The sequence below is a fragment of the Dipteris shenzhenensis genome, chromosome 11 (assembly GCF_047967505.1).
Source record: "Dipteris shenzhenensis isolate YYH24624 ecotype China chromosome 11, Dip_SZ_1.0, whole genome shotgun sequence".
In the NCBI taxonomy this organism is placed as follows: Eukaryota; Viridiplantae; Streptophyta; class Polypodiopsida; order Gleicheniales; family Dipteridaceae; genus Dipteris; species Dipteris shenzhenensis.
The window spans coordinates 32,907,635-32,928,421 of NC_141606.1; the positions used below are offsets into that span (position 1 = coordinate 32,907,635).

At 40.8% G+C, this 20,787-nt stretch overlaps 1 protein-coding gene across 4 annotated transcripts; it reads right to left on the reverse strand.

Moving 5' to 3' along the window:
- Nucleotides 1-7,972: 7,972 nt before the first annotated feature.
- LOC147896929 (pentatricopeptide repeat-containing protein At2g13600-like) lies at nt 7,973-17,814 on the reverse strand. 4 transcript variants are annotated; one of them, XR_015541764.1, is made up of 3 exons: nt 17,571-17,814; nt 8,437-8,503; nt 7,973-8,329 (listed from the first exon to the last, which is right to left on the reverse strand). XR_015541764.1 is itself a non-coding variant. In XM_087381545.1 (3 exons), the coding sequence occupies exons 2-3, from the start codon at nt 17,142-17,144 to the stop codon at nt 9,006-9,008; spliced, it is 2,073 nt and encodes a 690-aa protein (XP_087237671.1). In that variant the 5' UTR covers nt 17,145-17,243; nt 17,571-17,814; the 3' UTR covers nt 8,739-9,005. The 4 variants fall into 4 exon arrangements, 3 of the variants coding, with proteins under 3 accessions (XP_087237671.1, XP_087237670.1, XP_087237672.1); XM_087381545.1 differs by lacking the exons at nt 7,973-8,329; nt 8,437-8,503 and adding exons at nt 8,739-10,869; nt 16,936-17,243; XM_087381544.1 differs by lacking the exons at nt 7,973-8,329; nt 8,437-8,503; nt 17,571-17,814 and adding exons at nt 8,739-10,869; nt 16,936-17,275; nt 17,395-17,419.
- Nucleotides 17,815-20,787: the final 2,973 nt, after the last annotated feature.

Consider the following 20,787-nt stretch of genomic DNA (forward strand, 5'->3'; position numbering starts at 1 on the left):
ACTCAAAATCACACTCTTGTTTGGACCATTCTTCCTCACGCATCATATGATTGCTTGCACCTAAGCCAAATCTCTAGATGACATTATCACTATCCAATTCTCTTGGACTTTTTGCTTTGGAATATTGAAAAGTAAGAACTTTATGTTAGCACATCTCCCTTCCCCTGCATATGTGTATGCCTCCTCAACTAGCCTCTTGTCCTATTCTTCTTCTATGCGTAGTTGATTCTTGAACTAGCCTCTTATTTCAACTAGCCTCTTTTCGTCTCCATATATACAATCTTCCTCAACTTGCCTCTTCTCCTCTCTTGTTGATTCTTCTATGAGTAGTCTTAGACCTCTTTGTCTTTCCCTCCTCTTTTTTGAGTGGATGAAACCCCTAAATCTCTCATGATATGATACCATTGATTGTATTTGAGTGAACTTCCACCTCCCATGGCAACGGAGATCAACTCATGTTATCTCTTTTGAGTTTTCCTCTTTTCTCCCATCCCTTTACTCCATTAAGAGTGACTAAAAGCTGTATTTTTTTGAATACCCAATGCAACCACATAGATCACTCGTTCTTATGAGTGTATATTATTCACTTCTAGGTGAACTCCATGCGTGTATATCCTTCACTTCTAGGAGAAATTTTGTAAAGTTGTTATGAGTGTATATCCTTCACTTCTCGGTAAAGTCCATGGTCTTTACATCATTGATACAAGTCAAGATGTGAGAGAGCATTCTTTCCAAAACAAAATCAGCATGAGCAAAGGGCAATGTATATGGCAGTTCAATCCCCTACTAGTAAAATGCAAATAACATTTCACTCCTTCATCTAATTTCCATGACTATTATACCACCACAAAGATCTCTTCATGAAACATCATTTGAAACATGAATCCCATTTCAATATGCATCTAGTTATGGTATTAAATTTTTAATTTGTCTCACGTAAAACGTAATAGATCTTTGCATTTGACCATAGTTTGTGGAGTGAATCCAACCTTCTTCAAGAGACATTGGGGAAGGCTTCTTTATGTTTTCTTAGAATTTTCTGATGCAACCAAATTAGCATGTTCAACCTCATGCTTCATCTCTATTTATGTTATGTTGAGCAAGAAGATATTGTTTCATCAATACATCACCCTCCTCTTTAGCACCCAATGATAAGAAGATATCCTTACATCTCTTGATCTGTTCCTTCTTTTTATCTTGGATCATAATGTGATGTAGGATGTGATTCTTATATGAGAGAAGTATGGTAAAATATTCTTTATCCAAAAAAAAACTTTCTTCACTTTTGTAATATGTACACAAAAACATGAAAAAGAAATTTCATTATTTGTTAAATTATTACCCATCTTGTTTTAAAAAGGTAGTTTGTCTCTCTTGTCATCGAGAGTTTTGCATAAGAGGTGTTAGAATATTAGTATGTGGATGTGAAAGATGGATCACTTGCCAGTTTCAGATCCATGTAAGAGGAGTGTTGTGCCCTTGATATCTATCCTTGAGAGGGTAACAGAATCCTTATAGAAAGTAGGAAGCTAAGAAGTATGAAGTGCATTACTCCCAACTTCATGTCACATCTTTTTGGTTCACATGTCAGGTATGTTTGTTGGCCTTGTATTTATCCCACCTTACTAAACAATCTCAATTGTATTGGATTGCATAATGTTGCCTAGACAATCCTTGAAGATTGTGCACAGTAAAAACAATGCCTAAAATATTTGCCTTGAAAGAAAGTGCAACATCTTTTGGAGAGTTAGAAGAAGTGAAAGAGGATACTCAAGTAGTATGCATAGTAGTCATGATTATATCCTTTATCTTTGCACTATTGAATATGTTTATGAATCAACAATGCCAACCCAATGACAAAGTATGACTAGTTAATGCATTGGCAGCATGGTGCATAGAGGAGTTAGGATTTTGAATAATTTTCAAATGGCAATACTATGGAGCTGGTCCTTAATGCCTTTAGTTTCTTTTGTCAAGTAACTGAAAAGGAGTATAAGTTCTTGAGGCTCTTATCTACACTACATGATTGAACATCAACTATTTAACTGGTGTGTTGAGCAAGGTTTCCGCAAAGCCTTGGAAGAACCATTGGAAGGCAGGGATGCGAGTGTCAAAATACATCACATGTATTTTAGAGTATTGCATCATCTATGCCAAGGCAAGACCTTGATCAGATTTTGTGACATGGATTGGGTAGGAGACATGAATAGCAGTAGCAGATCAACGACAAGATATGTTTTTGTGCTTGGCTCTAGAGTAATCTCATGGGAAAGTAAAAAGCATCCTATAGTAGATAAACCTCATGTGTGGTACAACATGCTCGCACTCTGTCATTGTCACCCTCTCTAGACCTCGGCTACGTCAACTCCCTAAGCACTATCAGTCCGTCTCACATGAATTTAAAAAACATTAATCACCCTCTCTTTAGACTCCTATAGGGCCATCTTCATATCTTGAGGAGGTGGTCTCTGTGTCGTAAAGCCTCATAAAGGAAACTCACTACCCCTCTCTGATCCAAATGGACCATGAGGCTACAGAGCATGCACACAAGAGAGAGAGAGAGAGAGAGAGAGAGAGAGAGAGAGAGAGAAAGAGAGAGTATTAAATGTCTTTGGAAGACCAGACTCTAGGCATGCCCTCCGCCTGCACCGATCACTCAATACAGAGACGGTGTACTCAAAGCTGCCCTATTGATATACTTAGGGAGTGAGGGAGGTGGATCCATGTGTATCATGGTGGGTCGATAAAACCCTCCGCTGAAATCTGTAACCAATGGTCTCTGTAGAAGCTGAGCTTCATGAAAAGCTCACGAGGTGCCAGCTAAGTCCTGAGCTCTAAAAGCTCCTCTCAGATAACATGGTTCATCAAGAGAGAGAGTTACTAATGTTTGCAAAAGGCCAAAAAAGCTATGAGACCAAAGCTGAAAAGTACACCCTCCCAACGGGACTAGAGGTGTCTTGACAACTCTAACAAGTAACTAATGCTGTAGGAAAACATGAAAACTTATTGCGTGAGGAGTTTTTCTTGGTGTATCATGTATCATGTGTCAGTTTGTGAGTAGCCTGAGCTCATTGTTGGCACGGCGTGTGTTTATCAACGTTTGCGATGAAAGGCCCAAAACGATTATGAGACCGGGTACTAAAACCATCATCAAAATACCCCTTCTCACCTAGAAAAAAAGGGGAACTCGAGGTGTATATCACACTTCCTAATGGCTACTAATAAATCTAGGGAAATAGGAGAGTATCTATCAACATCAACATATTTCCAACACCAACCATTTCGATAGATTCGTATGAGAAAACACAAGCAACATTCGATAGTTATGCACTCTATATACACTTGATGAGGATTGGCTCTAGGTGTGGATAAATATTATCATGGCCTCAACTCCTTGCTGAGGGTTATGCTTGTGGATGACATAAGGTGACATGATGTTGAGAAGCAACAATAATGGTGCCACCGATGGGGCAAGTGCTTACAAGTCTCATATCTAGTCTTCTATAGACTTGGCATATCTGGTAGTCATGGTCACTCATGAAGAAGAAATCAATAATCTCATGTTATCAAGGACTGTGTACCATGGCAAGCCTCATAAGTCTCGATTTATGTCACAATCCGTGAAGCATTTCTTTCTTTAAAAACTTACACTTATGGATGGTTGGATGAAATGATACTTGTGGAAGGGTATGCCCTTTCGATGGGTCACTTACCAAGGGGCATATGACCTTCACAAGAGGTACAATCAAGAGCCAAAAATCTTCCAAAGAGGCATGCACTTACCAAGAGGGTTGCTGAATCAGAGTCTCCTTCTTCCTAGAGGAATGCCTTTGTTCAACTCATTGGATAAGATCACGAGAGTATCATGTTCCGCTATGATACCATGTTAGAGTTGAGGGCCTACTTGAGAAGCAACCCTAGGCCGCAGAATACAATCAGTCTCTAACTGTTCTATTTCACACTATTGGGTGTTGAATCACAGTCTCCTTCTTCCTAGAGGAATTCCTTTGTTCAACTCATTGGAGAAGATCACGAGAGTATCACATTTGGCTATGATACCATGTTAGAGTTGAGGGCCTACTGGAGAAGCAACCCTAGGGCACGGAATACCGTCAGTCTCTAAGTGTTCTCTTTCATACTATTGGTGCACATGCTACATCCATACTAAAAAACATGAAGCAGAATATATTCATCCATAGGTGCGGGAAAGGCTGCTCAGAGAAGAGCCATAAGCATCCAGCAAGGTACTAGCGAAAACAACAGTCAGAAGTGACTGCAATGCTGAGAGCTGTATGGAGCTATTATGCTCAAATTCCTCTTGTGTTGCCTAGGATTAGGATCAATGGGATTGTTCAGAGTTTCTCTATGCCCCCCATTTATAGGAGTGGAGGGGCTAGATACCCCGTGACAAGACCAACTGAATGTTACGTCAACCATAATCATGGAAGCCTAAGGCTTGATTATGATGAGGTGGGAAACCAAAGGGCTCGACAATACTGGCAGAGTAGGGCCTATAGGGCTTGGGTCTAGGGTCACACCTAGGCCTAGGAAATAAATGAGAAGGTGCAAAAGAATCCCAAGAGAGGCCTCATATGCTAAGGTCCCCTATGGGACACATGACACCAATTGGAAAGGCCACACTACAAGTGATGGGCTCGGGGGAAGATTCCAGAACAAGAAGCTCCATTTTGGAAAGAGATATCACGTGAAGTTGGATGAGGAGAGACGAGAGCTCGATGGGAATCTGTGGCGGGGTGGTAAGATGGTATCAAAGCCAGCCATACCTCCCACACCCATAGTCATTGCCAACTCCAACACTCATCGCAGTAGCACACAACCTCAATCCATCACCATAGCTGCATTCAGAGCTGGTAGACAGAGCTCGCAGCTCGCCATCTCCATTGCCTCAGCAAGCAATCATAAAGTTGTGTCCAACAGTATGGCAAAGCAATTGCCATAGCCTTAGACATCAGATCGCCACCATAGCCACAACCATAGTACTCGTGCAAGCAATGTCGAATGTCAAAAGCTGAATTCCTCCTACTAGCTACAACGCCGATTTCATGGTTGCAACACCATATCTACTGGTTGAAATAACTCTAATAGCATGAATTAAACGGGGCAAGCACAAAGAGCACGAATTTCGTTGATAAATTATGTCATCACGGTCGTCATGTGACCTTCACAGAGAAGCTGCTGCAATAGACAAACAAACCACCATGTCATTCAAAGATCTTTCAACCTTTGAAAAAGCCACCTCATCCCTCTCTTATTACCCCTCTCAACCTCTAAGGTTCTTTTTTTCCACCCCCTCTAAGAATCTATATATCTAAAAGTCCCAAGGCCCATATCATCCTCTTTTTCTCTAAACCTCACCAAATTCAAAGAAGAAGATCGAAGCGAGGAGTTCAAGACAAAAGAAAGAAAAAAGAGTGGGATTGAAAGTGAAGATCATGAATCAATGAAAGCGAGGACACAAATCCAAGTCCATGGAATAAATCCCAAGGAAGTGGCAATCATATTTTTCTCTGGATAAAGTTTTTCACTTTATAATTTTTAAAAATACTCATTTTAATATGATGACTCCAGAAAGAGATGAAATAGTTAGGAAAAGTGAGAAAAGGGCTAAAAAGAAAAAGCTATAGTTGGAGAGGAAATACATGAGGAAGTGCAAAACGAAACTCAAGAGGATAACGTGGAAATGAAAAATATAGATTATGATGATTATGGAATTCCGTATTCGAAATTCATTAAACTTGAAACTTGAATGCAAAACATAGAAACACAGTTAGGGACTATTGAAGCCATAACCAAACTATTTGATTCTCGATCGGTAACACCTATGGTACAATCACCAACTCCTCCTAGTCAAGTTGAGAGGTCCACCCCTCGATTTAGAAAAACCTCTAACATTCTTAAGGACTTGAAACCACCAATTTTCAATAGGGAAGAAAAGGAACGTATACACTCTTGCAAAAGTAATAGGATTTCTATCAACTCAAGAATACCCCTCCTGAAAATCAAGTCGTGAAAGCAAGTCTTTCCCTTGGAAATAAAGCCTATAGATGGTGGATCAGCAGCCTCGAGAAAAATGATAGAATTCCTAGGTATTGGGCTGAGTTTAAAACAAGTCTTCTTAAAAGAGTTTTTACTAGAAAATGAACTAGAAAGAGCATGGGAGACTTGGGACAATTGCACTATGAGTAAAAACACTATAGTCCAATATATAGCAAATTATAGAGAGGCAATCCTTAATCTGAAGGGAATTTATGAATTCCAAAAGATAAGGGATTTCGTGAGAGATCTCAAAGACACTTATAAGGTTAAGGTAAGAAGAAATTCTCCCAAAACCTTTGAAGAAGCAATTAAGTATGCCCAAATATACGACAATACAACGTGAAAATCCGAAGCTGAAACTGCGGAACAAACAATTTTGTTCCTAAGTTCAACAAATTTTCTAATTTGAAAAGAAAGGGACACTTTAAGGAGGAGGCTTCTCAAGCACCACCTAAGAAACCTCAAACACAAAATTATCCTCTCTCGAAGAAAGAGGATTATGAAAGGACCAAGCAGGAAAATCTTTGCTTCAAATGTTTAGACAAAAACCATGCTGCTTGAAACTGCCCTAAAAATAAACGAGCGAGAGCTAAAGCCCCAAATAGACCTCCATAAAAACAAGTACATGCAATGCAAATGTTACCACTTAATGATACTAAAAAGCACACTAAGGTAGACGCCTATCATGAGGATACATTAGGAAAAAGCGGAGCTCATTTTAGGACCCTATAAGAAGTTCATGATGTTTTAATTTTCTTAGCCCAAAATTAATAATTTCTAGAGTAAGAAACACAAATTTATATGATCGAGCATTTAATTGGAGATATAAGTCGCGAAAAAGATAAACTGGCATTTTGAAATTCCCACTCGAGTATTTTTTAATGTGTCATAAATGTGTCCAACGACCCAAATGGATTTTTACTATTTTGGTGTAAAATTTGGTGGTTTTAGCATCACCATTGTGTCTAGAGTAGGCAAAAATCCCCAAAACGACTTTTGAATCACTAACTTGTTGTTCCGATGATGGACCAGGTTAAGGGGAAGGGAAGCACCTTCATGTGGAATGAACCTCAAAAGAGAAGTTTTGAAAAATTAAAAGTAGCTATAGCTATCTTAAAGGTAGTGGATCCTAATGAACCATTCCTGGTTGAGACAGATGGCAGTGATTCTGCTATTGGGGCGGTACTTTTACAAAAAACATCAACCAATGGCTTTTGAATGAAAAATTTAGATCGTGCCCAACGGAATTACTTAGCATATGAGAAGGAACTGTATGCTATAGTCTATGCTTTGAAGAAGTGGAGGCACTATTTGTATGGTGCCGAATTTAAGATCATCTTTAATCAAGAGAGCATTGAGTGGATTTGCAATCAACCAGAGCTTAGTAGAAAAGATAGATGGGCTGAATTAATGCAAGAGTTTGATATACAATTGACATATCGGAAGGGGAATTTCAATGTGGTAGCAAAATCCCTTAGCCGAATGCCAATTGTTAATGAATTGAGTTTAACTCAATTTCAGAATGATTTCCTACAGTCCTTAAAAAACTCTCAGCTAGTTTTCTGGATGACTCCAATGCCAACCTCGATAGCCTCTCGATAGGGAAAGCCCATACCCTAGATCCCATAGTCACTTGTAGCCTCTCAAATCTCCGCCGCTCGGTCGCTAATAGGTCACTATCCCAGAAGGGTGCTACATACATGGCTACGGACTCACTAGTGTATCCCATCATCAGGGGGTCTTGGAAGTATGCCTAGAAGCACTGTCTCAATAGTCAAGCTAGAGCTAGAGCTAGAGAGAGAGAGAGAGAGAGAGAGAGAGAGAGAGAGAGAGAGAGTTTCCACAGAATAAGGAAATTTTCACATATGAAACTAGAAAAGACAACTACTTGATAAGCAATTCTTATGATCTCACGAGTACCCAAGCACAAGCACCCCCAGATCACAAGGTAGAATTCAGCCGGAAAAAATGCATTCCAGCAATATTAAACTCTGGCATGGTTTTAGCGGGTTAGCTGAGAAAGGTCATGCCAAAATGCTGTTTCAAACATAGTTATACACCCACAAACATTTGTAAAATAGTCCCACAGGCTTAAAAAGAGCAGCAGATGTTTTGGGCGGGATACTTAAAACAGGAATCAGAATCATAATATAAGTTTAAGTAATTCTTATAGAGGCCACAATTAGGCCATGTTGCTACTCATAATTGGAAAAGCTAGCACCCTCTCTTTATGGCTGCTGGAAATGCAAGCCAATCTCTTCCTGGAAAAATCCTGCAAAGACATCATGAACCATGCATCACACTAATGACTACTATGAAGCACAACATGTTGAAAAGTATACGTCTTATACCCCAAAGAAAATGTAAAGTCTTCCAAACCTGAAACTGTCCATGCAACTCCTGGCAAAAGGTGAAAAATAAGAGTGTCATAGAACATCAATTGCCCCTGCAAACATTAAAAGAAAACTTCATCAGTTCATTCTGCAACGACACTAGTTTTGATATTTGACGCAATCTCACATGAGCAATTTCATTTCAAAGATTATGACCTTGAAGATTTTGTTGCTTGACAACACCAATAATCCATGTAGGAACAATATACTCCTTAATGATGTGGTGAATGCAGTTGGAATCCCTATGACGAGTTTCTTGATCAAAGATCGCAGTTCTTGATGATGTGAATGGAAATGAACTTTACTATAGTGTGGAAGCTATCACAAAGATCGCAGTTCTTGATGATGTGAATGGCATGACGAGTAGTGTGTTGGATTTAAATGCAATGGCCATCTTCCCAGTCCTATGACAAAAGGAGAGGTGCTTCTGTTCCTCCACAATATGCAAAGCAATGATTGTCTGGTATATATAGTAGCTTCTACAAGTTGCATAGACAAACTCTTTATAACAAGTTCAAATCCTTTGGGGATGCGAAGTGTGTGTAGGCCTGAGTGTCAACTGCCATGTAGCTGCTCCCAGGTTTGATTTTCATATTCCATCATCATTTGCTTTACAATTGCTCTATCTCCATTCTTGCCAATGGCAGCATAGATGTTGGAAAGAAGCACATAAGCAGCAGCATTTTGTGGTTCCATTTCAAGAATCGAATTTACAGAAATTGCTGCTAGTTCCAAATTTCCATGAACCCTGCATGCACTGAGCAAGGCCATCCACACTGAAGGACTAGGTCCAAAAGGCATTTTTTGCAATAAAGCATTTGCTTCCTCGAGATGACCTGCACGGCCAAGAACGTCAACCATGCAGGCATAATGCTCTGCTGCACGCATGACACCATATTCTCGACTCATGCAATCAAAGTAGACCCAGCCTTCATCCACAAGGCCTGCATGATTGCAGGCAGAAAGAACAGCAAGAAATGTCATGTCATCCATCCTCACATGTTCCTGCTCCATTTGCTCAAAAAGTTGGAGGGCTGCTTTAGCATCGCCATGCTGGGCGTATCCATCTATCATTGTATTCCACATCACCACATCTGGATTAGCAATATTGTTGAACACTTGGTATGCACGCTCAATGCTCCCACACTTTGCATACATGTCAACCAAGGCACTTGCCACAAAAAGATTGAATTCAAAACCATAATAGAGAATTTCCAAATGAATCAATTTCCCCTGTTCTAAAGCTGCAAGGGGCACACATGCATTGAGGGCACTCAAAAACGTGACTTCATTAGGGTTGATGCCTGAACCTTTCATTTGCCCGAAAAGCTTTAATGCCTCCTGAGTGTGACCCTGCTGCTCATACCCTGAAATCAACGCAGTCCAAGAGACAACATCCCTTATCGAAAGCTTGTCAAATACTTGGCAAGCATGTTCTAGACTTCCACATTTAGCATACATGTCAACCAGGGCACTCCCTACAAAAGTATCCAACTCAAATCCATTGTCAATGATGTGCTTATGGATTCTCTTCCCCTGTTCCACTGCTTTTAGGCTGCCACACGCATTCAGGATACTTAAAAATATGACCTTATCTGGCTTGACACCTTCCTGAAGCATTTGCTGAAATAGTTGTAATGCCTCCTCACCATGTCCCTGCTGGGCATATCCTGTGATCATTGACGTCCATAGGACCACATCCCGTGCAGTCATCTTGTCAAATACTTGGCGAGCGTTATGAATACTAGCGAACTTGGAATACATGTCAACAATGGTGCTAGCCAAAATGACATCAAGTTCAAGTCTACAGTCAATAATGTACTTATGGATCTGTATGCCTTCATCTAGGCTTGCAGGAGGGGCACATGCTTTAAGAACACATATGAAGGTAACCCTGTTTGGCTCTACGCTTTCCTCTTTCATTTTCCAAAACAATCTGATTGCCTCATCACTGTCCCCATGCTTTGCATAGCCTGTAATCATTCCATTCCATGTGACCACATCTCGTACAGGCATTTCATCAAACACTTGTCGTGCATCCATCAAGCTACTGCATTTTGCATACATGTTCAGAAGGTTGTTGCTAATAAAGCTGTTCAACTTCATTCTATTCTTCATGATGAGGGAATGCAGCTGCTTCCCCTCCACCAGGGCATTCAAGCTAGTGCACAGTTGCAAGACAACAGCAACAATATCAGGCTGAAGCTGAAGGCCATCTTGATCCATTATGTGGAGAATGTCCATTGCTTCCCTCAATCGTTTCTGCTGACATAGTGTCCGCACATCCAGATGAATGCGGCAATTGGCCTTGTTTCCATCCTCCCTTATGCTTCTTTCATGTGTGATATTGATGGCAAGAGCACAATCCGTAGAATGTTGATAGCCAACAACCAGATGTAATGAATTCAATCTCAAAGACCTGCTAATAAGCTATAATCAGAATTCTAAACTTGAGAATCCATTATTAGTAAAGCTTCAGTAAGTGATGTGGCCTGTTGACCGATGTGCCAACCAAAATAAACTAGCTTGAGTGTTACATCTACCTTCCCACGTAAACAAATGAACCAGCTCGGCCCAAGACTGGAGAGAACTTTGGCCTATAAGAAAATGCCAAAAGACCTGTCCTGACAAATGGGGAGAATGGATCTGAAGGCAGGAAAGAAAGTCAGGCAGTTGGCCTGCCAATTGTTCTCCTCCATCTGATTCTTGGGAGAAAGGCTTGCTCATCCTTGGCCTTCATTCTAAGATTATTTATAGTCTCTCTTGAAGTAAAATTCCACTCAGCTCATTAAATGCCCGGCTTGGTGACAGCTTTTTCCATATTAACATTGATAAAGGGAACTATTATAAGCGGGCACAAGTCTATTCAAAGTCAAATCCGTCTCTTACCAGCCTTCTCTCCACTAGCTGCAACTAGCTGACATTTCTTTCGCTCATGTAACATGGCTCCCCATCGACCCTACCTCAATTTATAGAGTTGATCTTGATTGATGCTAGGAGTTTTTGCATCTCATACAAATGCTTTCAAAATATCCCAAGGCTACTTGGTTGCTTTGGAGTCCAACAATGCTAAAGAAAGATTTGTTGAAAGAACAATATTTGACATGGTAAGTCCAATCCTTGATCAGCCCGTCTTCAAGATTGTGACTATTTCTCTTGGGTAGACATTGACACCTTTACAAGAACTCTCCACAATCTTTCCTACAAACGATGCCAGCTGCTGAGTGGCCTTACCAACAAATCAGATGGAGCCATCAGCAAGAAGGGCATGTTAGGATAATTGGGCCTCATCCTCATAAGGTTAGAGAGTAGTTAGGGCTTGAGAGTCCACGTGGACCTCTTGCATGCAGTCACCTACGTAGAAGGTGATTGCCTTGCTCTAGTACTCTCTAGGGCGGTCGCCTTCTTTCCATTTTGTCTCCAAGACGATGATGAGAGTTGACCTCCACGGTTCTAGGGAGGGCACATGACTCTTGGACTCTCCACATAGTCAGGGACGGGAGGCTTACGTGCTGCTGGTGACCACAAGGAGAAGTGGTGGTCTATCTGATGCTTTAAATCGTCGAGCAGGTTGATAGTTGTAGTGTGTCTTGTGTGAGCCTTTGTGGCAGAACCTTTGTGGTTATCTTTGATGCTTTGTAATGAGCAACAAACCCAGTAGGGATGCGCTCTAGTTGTTAATGAATAGAAGTATCTTGTGGTGAGAATTGTCGAATATCTCTGCTGTCTCTCTTCTTCAAGTCTGAATTTCGTTGTGAGAATAATCAAGTAATTGCACTACATGCATCACTGATTTGAATCAATATCCATCAGTGGTATCAGAGCCATCGACTTGAGAGACCGGTGAGGTTGTAGAAGAACTAGATGTCAAAATATTCGAGCTTGAAAATACTAACAGCTTTGAAGAACGTGAAGAGACCAAGAACTGGAAGGGCTTTGAGGGTTCAGTCTTCACTAGATTTGCTTGCAAAGGCATGTTTCCTAGCACATCTAAATCCATACCATTTTTAGAGAGTTTGTGAACATGGAGTCATCTAAGAAAGATAAAGAAGGAGCTATCCTCATCACCTTCAACAGCAGGAATTTTCCATCCTGGCAGTTGGCCACCCGATTGTTGCTCATGCAAAAAGGGTTGTGGAGTGTTGTCTCAAGCACAGAGAAGAAGCCGAAGGAGAGAGCTCATGATGCAAAGAAGATACCAGTATGGGAGGTGAGAAGGCTTTGGGCTATCTAGGCCGAGCTCTTGGTCCTGAATACTTCCATCATCTCGATGTGAAGACTACTGCTGCTGACAATTGGAAGATGCTAGAGACTATTTTCGGTGTGCAGATGAAGCATTCAAAGTCCAATTTGAAACAGGATCTGTTCGACCTCCAAATGGATGAGTCAGAGACACTTGGGGTGTTTTTAAATCGCATGCAAGCTCTTCTGAGGCAGTTAAGTGATGTTGAAGCGAGAGTCGAGGATGAAGATAAGAAGGCTATCTTGCTTAGAAGTTTACCTATGGAACAGTTTGGTGATATAGTTCGTATCTTGTGCATGGATAATAATCTAGATTTCCTCGACTGTGTGGGGATCCTCTTAAGTGAGGAAAAACGTCATTGGTCAACCATCTATGATTTTAGAGCTTATTTGTTCAATGACAAGAAGAAGCGAGCTACTCGTGACACTCGCAAACGCTCCTACTGTGGCAAAGATGGTCATATAGAAAAGTTCTTCTATGCAAGGAAACGAGATGAGGTTCTAAAGACAGAGAATTGTAAAGACAAAGCATTGGTGGTCGATAGCAAGGAGGAAGTATATATGCTGGTTGAAGATAATCTTTTCGAGGATCAAGATTGGGCTTTCTAATGAACACATGCTCTACGTGAGCAGTCAGATTTTATGTTCTTTATGAACAAGTCCTACATTTTTAGCTCTTTGTGAGCTACTAAGTTCTCTATGAACGCTATTTTTTGAGTTATCTCGTCATTGTTGCTGTAGCTCTTTGTGAGTCTATATTTGATGCAGGTCTATATTTGATTGATGTTGTTCTCAGTATCAACTCTTCCCTCATTTCGGTTGAGGGGGGCATTGTTAGGATAATTGGGCCTCATCCTCATAAGGTTAGAGAGTAGTTAGGGCTTGAGAGTCCACGTGAACCTCTTGCATACAATCACCTACGTAGAAGGTGATTGCCTTGCTCTAGTACTCTCCAGGGCAGTCGCCTTCTTTCCATTTTGTCTCCAGGACGGTGATGAGAGTCGACCTCCACGGTTCTAGGGAGGGCACATGACTCTTGGACTCTCCACATAGTCAAGAACGGGAGGCTTACGTGCTGCTCGTGACCACAAGGAGAAGCGGTGGTCTATCTGATGCTTTAAGTCGTCTAGCACGTTGACAGTTGTAGTGTGTGTTGTGTGAGCCTTTGTGGCAGAACCTTTGTGGTTATCTTTGATGCTTTGTAATGAGCAACAAGCCCAGTAGGGATGCGCTCTAGTTGTTAATGAATAGAAGTATCTTGTGGTGAGAATTGTCGAATATCTATGCTGTCTCTCTTCTTCAAGTCTGAATTTCATTGTGAGAATAATCAAGTAATTGCACTACATGCATCACTGATTTGAATCAATATCGATCACGGCATGGTATCTATATTTTCCATTCTTTAGGAGACCATGCCGGGCTCCTTAACATGAGCAGCATTGGTACAAAGCCATGTTGCAGCAGTCACATCATCATCTCAGTTAGTTGCTCTACAAAAGCAGGCTTTCTGTCATTTCTTAGTTCGATCCAATTGTGTTATATGGAGCCTACTATTTGATAATTGGTGGACATCAAGGAGCCAAGTGCTTAGTGCACTATTTAAAAAACAAGATGGAAGGTTTCTGGGCTGCATCTAGTATGTCTCTCATCGCCAACTGTGCCCGGAAGTGAAAGTCCCTCTTGGAAAGTTGCCTAGTTTGCTCCTACTGCTTGAGATTCTAAACCAGCCCTTTGAGCAAATCGGTATGGGATTTTGTCATTGAATTGCCATCAGCCATAAATATCAAGAACACCATTGTTTAACCATAGTGAATACATTCAACACATTTGTCATGTTGATTCCTTGCAAAGGCATGATATTCTTGAGAAGTATCAAAAACGAAATAGGGAAGCTTGGAAGGAGACAAAGATAGATAACAAGATGCACATATCCAAAAAAAACACTTCTATGCTTTCCATTATCCAAGAGGTTGCACATACAATAGCTCACGGAGCACATGGATAAATAAATCACTCCATGAATCTCTTCTAATTTCTCTCAATCACACCAACTCACTCTCTCATGTCATAACATTGGTCATTCTCACATACATCAGTGCTCTCTACACACGCGTGTAAGCGCATGGATGCACACGCACGGCACGTGTGCGCGCACATACACACGATTAGTCAAGAGAAGAATGTTGGCGGCTCCACAATCGGAGTCATAGAGTGAGCTAGGGAGGAAAAAGGTTACATTAAGTTTAACTAGGGGTAAAAAGGGATTAGAATTATTAAAGTGTAGGGACAGGGGTTAAGGAACCTTAGAAAAATTCTAATACCTAAGGTGTAAGGATTAACCTAGGTCTTACGGAGAATAGAAAGTACACATCTAATTAGGGGTGACCACTTGTGTGGTCACACCCCCATCTTGAAAGGATGATTCTCTCTCATAGGAAGAGTAGTACCCCCGACTAAGAGAGCACCTAGGATATGTCCTAAGCACATAGTTAGTCAGCCTACAGTAGGAACAACTAGGATAGGGAAAGAAATGCATGATATAGAGGTCACCGAGGCACTTATTGTTGTATGAAGGCTATAGGAGGGCGTGGTAAACAACCATACGTCCCAATTCGGGTAGAAATCAGGAATTTGAGGAGAGCTAGGGAATCTAGTTCATTCCATTTGGTATCAGAGCGACAACGATCTAGTGAAGGGACGCAAAGAGAGGAGACAATGTTCGCATTGCATGACAAAAAGGAAACTTGAAGACAGGTAGTCATCCTTTTAGGAGAGGTGAAATGGACAGCAAATGGCAGCTGAAAGTGCCAAGAGAAGCTGGAATATGATGTTACAGCAAGGGTTAATGCTGTACAGCAGCCAAGAGCTTGTTTGGAAGCTTCCACAAGTGAAGGCCAGCAAGAGAAGACTGTGTCCAACTCCAGCTTCAAATAAACAGGGGGAAGGGGGGCAGCTGAGCGAGGGAGAGAGGGGAGGGAGGGAGGCAGCTGCACAGCCAGACCCAGTACGCAACCCGACGCATGAAGATCGTGATGAAATTTGATGCACGAAGAGGTTAACAGAAAAGGGTACATAGAGGCCCTACATTGAACATGTTCTGTGAAGCCAACAGAGAAGAGAGACAGACAGGCAAAGAAAGAGACCCGAACAGGAGAAGAAAATTGAAAGATCCAGGCCAAAATTTGGGCTTACCAGGTAAGGTCTTTTCTCTGAAATTCCTTTGTGTTTCTATGCTTTGGATAGTGAACAGGAGTCCTAACGGGGTGACTCCCCTAAAGTGATGCGCCCCTAAATCATCGCATTTGTGGAAGAAAAGGAAAATCCCCCCTTGCGCCTCCCATTCTCTCTGACAAGAAGTCGGATCAGAACAAGATTTTAGGGGGGGTGATCTACAGATCATATACCTCCTATGACAATATCGGCGTCCAATTCACTCAAACTAAGTAGTCCAAACTAACTGTACCAGTTTATAGTAACAAACAAGGGAAAAAGGCTTATTTCAGCTTGTTTTTCGACATAAATGAAGTGGGAGATGGATAAGTACCACCCTGTGATCTCGGGCATAATTTATTTTCCGCTGCATGTTCTAACGATAAGAGGATAATCATACAAAGACTGGGTTAATTACATATGAATCTGTGTCATGCGATGACAGCTCAGAATTTTGTTGCGTCAGCTGACAAACTAAGCTCTGTAGTACATTGGAAATATCTAAACACCCTTTTGACTGCTTTCCAATCGATAACTCTTGGGCAGATTCGTGAAATAACTAAGCATTCCAACTCTGTATGATGTATCTGCTCATGCACTGCATAAATAATGATGCTGCCTATTGCCATTCTGTACAATGTAGTGTCCAGACTCCCTATTTCTTGATCTTCACCCTTTCCAAGTTTCGGACTTGTATCCATGGAGGTATCGGCTGATTTACTATCATTCAGGGTAAATTTTTGAAACAATTATCTGGCGTCCTTTCTTTGGTTATGAAAAATAATAGTTGTGGCTTGCTAGTATTGAATGACCAAGCAGAAGTGACGTAAACCCAAGAGAAACAGTGCAGCCAGATATGCAATTTGGTTTCAGTCTTGAAACAGAGGATAACACGACACACACAGAGAAATGCTTCAGACACAGCAAAACAAGCCTGTTTGTAGCCAGTGTCGCAAGATGCAGTTTGTCTAGGCGTCAGCTGCCATGCTAAAATCGCTCGATGTGCTCAGTTATGCAAAAATCGTAAACTAACCTTTTCAAGCCTGTTGTCCAAGCAATAGGACGGACTTGAAACGCACTGGCACAGCCTTTCTCCACCCATATTTTCGCATGAACACCGACGGAGTGGGAGGGCATAAGGCCTGTGGCAGCGTCAATCAGAAAGCCTTGGAAACTGCTGAAAAGCTCAAATGAAGTACAGCTTTTCGGATCTGCTTGATTACAGCTTAGGCCAAAATACATAAGGATAGCTCTAAAGTCCAAAATACATAAAGGGCTATCTGCTGGTGAAGACAGGCAATTTGGAACGAGGGCAGAGCACTACAAAACACATTCCAGAGACTGATAGCAAAAACTCAGATTGTCTTAACTGCCTGTACAACCACAATATATAAAATTACAGCCAAACCCAACATACATACAATGATCAGATTGTCTTAACTGCCTTTACAACCACAATATATAAAATTACAGCCAAACCCAACATACATACAATGATACCAGAAGATGCATTAACCTCAACAACGACATATGTAAACTGATTGCAATACCCACCATATATAAAATGATAGCAAAAGATGAACAACTTAGACAGCCTGAACATGTTCTCCTAAATCAACTCTGATAGCCATGACATTAATGTAAGACGGTAAAAATGCAAACAATTACCTTAAAATCAAGTTAACATCCCAAACTGCACATCTAATTCGGTTAGCAATCAACTGGTTCATTCCAAGTAGTCGATCCCCCGTTCATTCAATTGTTTGTTGCCGGTTCTCATTCACAATATAGCATAGGCGGCCTACTATCCGGATAATTAGTAAATAGAAATAAGCTTTGTTTACACTTCCTGGGGAGAATCTATTGGGGGGATTTTCAGTGAGGATGTTCAGTGCTCTGCACACATTATTGATCATCCTCACTGTTCACAAAAAAATATGCTCTCTTCAATTCTATGCACACATTATTATTGATCATCCTCACACTTCACAAAAAACCCAAGTGCAAGCCCTTTTTGAGGACTTAAAGTCCAGATTTTTAAAACGGAGGTTTTTGCCACGTCATAAGCATATAACCTTTACACTTGAAAGAATGATGCTCTTCAACACTCCACCGAAATGATATTTCTATTTCTTGTGTATATAGGGGACTTTGAATTCTAGATTTTTATTGGTTTGTTTCTTGTGTGTATAGGGGACTTTGTTTATCTTTAACCTATTAACCACGGACGCCCAAAAAAAAAAAGGAGAGAACACGTGGTAGCTTGGAGGAGAAAAGCCTGCCATGTGTCACAAAGAAGGAGCTCTTGGATGGAGGCTTGGAGGGGGGAGGAGGTGGAAAGACAAGACGCAGCTTTAGGGGCAAGGAGGAGATAGAAGGTTAATGGAATAAAGGAGATGGAAGGTCACCTTCGAGAGGGAGGAGATGGAAGGTTAATAGAATGAAAGGAGGAGATGGAAGGTCTCAGAGCCATGGGTTTAGTCTTAGCCAAAATTTAAGAATCAAAGATCCACCTTCGGATGGGGAGTGGTTGAGGATGGTCATGCATCTTTGCTCGTGCAAGCATGGGTTCAGTTCTCGTGGGGGTTTATAATTCTACATGAAGAATTCCAACCCCCTTACTGTCTCTAATGTGTTCATGCTCTACTCTTAGGATGTTGCCCACATCCCCAAAGTGGGTTCTTGGATGTGTGAGCATGGCCATTATACACTTGATCTGCACCAAGGGCTACCATCCTCACATAGGTTTGTGTATCCAAGTTTGCTTCCTGTGCTCTTCTTTTATGTTTTTCTAATACAAAATATGAGGGAAATTATAATCTTGAAGTCAACTAACCTAAATTGTGACTATTTTGCTCAATAAGATCAAGACTTGCAATTTACTATCCTAATTGAAAGCATTTAATGACTTATGGTGGAGATTAAGGCTTTTTTGTTTCAACAAGGGCTTCCTGCAGAACAAAATCAAAAATGGAACTTGGAACCTTGACTCCTTGCAACAAATAGGTACATTGGTCCAATATAGGTCCAAGTGTACAAATTAGAAGTAATATGAGTTCGAGAATGGGTACCAAGTGGACATTTCTCTGGCTAGCCCATTTCCAACCAAGAATGACTGTTGCCCCTTCCTACCACCCTTGAGTCAATATATCCAACAAGGGAGCAATCAATATTCCAAATGTCTCCAAACAAAGCAGCAATCAATCCTCTTGCAGGACAAATGTGTCATCATGAAGCATCCAATGGACCTCCGCAAGCATGGTAAAGACTTAGCACAATTGACATTAACATGTAGACATTGATTACAAACTCTAAAATGGTTCTCAAGCTTCTAAAGCAATTGTATCCATAAAAAGAAGATTTGAAGTGAAAGGCTATTGCACCCTTACATTATCCTTGCATATGCGAGAGACGTGCTATATGAAGGAAAATTAGAGGTTATCTCACCTTTACATATTTTACTAACCCAAAAAGGGATACAAAAAGAGAGGGTAAAAGCCAAACACACGCCAACAGAGGATGCCCATTGCTCAAGCAAAGTTTCTTGATCAAAATTAGCTCAAAGCGATGAAGGTCATTTTTTTGGATGGTAGTAGTAAACACATTACTTAAGGTTAGGTTGGCAATTGAATGTCGATTTTCATCTAAAGATTACAAATCATTTTGAATTTGAAGATTGGAATAGTTTAGATGGTTACATTTGATGCCAATGAAAGTATCACTTGACTACTTAACGATCAAATATGTGGCCATAACTCACAGATAAAATCAATGCACAAGTTTTGGAAAAGCACAATTCAAGCATCATCTCATCACCCATGCCAATCGAAACACAAATTTTGTGCACTCTTCTCTTGAAAACAAGAAACGATGCATCGTTGGTTAGTCACATAGAACTTCGTGTTGAAAGTTTACTATTCATTTTCTTATAAGGCCACTTTTGGGCTCTAGATCTAGAGGTTGGCTTGGATCTACTTTATGGCTCTGGACAAGATTGTCTGAATCAAGTTTTGTTTTTTTGAATCAAGTTTATGTTTTTCTTCTTTCAACAACCATCATTAAGATCCAAGAATGGCCTAGATCTCAGTTTAAATCTCTAGATCCATATTTCTCTAAGTTCCTTGTATGCATTATTCCTTGTTTCATGTTATAACATTTGGAAGATCATGGTGCACAGCTCATGCACAGTCCCAACTAGTTGGCATGACAAGGATTTAATGAGAAGTTTCATGAGGCCACATTTTTTCTACATAGCAACTCCTCCCTTCTCAAATCATGCTAATCCATAGCAAGGATTTGTGGTTGTCCTATGAGGGCTAGTTATAAACTTCAATGCTACATTGTGTTTAAGATTTTATGGTGAGCTTGGCCCACTCAGTATGCAATGAAGTAACCCAATAACCTCATGTCTACTAGATGCAAGTTAAGGCTTTGAGATTTCTCTCTTTGGCATGCTAATTTTTTATTTGGAGTGTACCCCAAGTGCTTTTCAAGCATGCATAGCTTTCCAATGCTGAACTATTCCATGCCACTATACTTCTAGCTTTTGCCAAATTCTTATCTACTCCCAATTCCTTGACCTCATCTACATTATGGCCCTTATTCCTTCCTATTTGTCTCCAAAAATTTTCTTAGATCCCCCAACACCAAGTTAGTTTGCAAAAAACATTGGGGTTCTACAAATAGTTTTGGAGGGTTGTTTAATTTTCTATAAGGAAGGTAGAAATTGAATTCTAATGAGCTATGTGGTTTATCATTATATAGACCTTGCTGGGAGATCCGTTACTACTTAGCCAATGGCCAACCTTAGGTTAGTGGTCATCTAAGACACCGCCAATATATACCTCAGTGCTTTGTGCACCATCAACCCACCGTCTGGTTATTG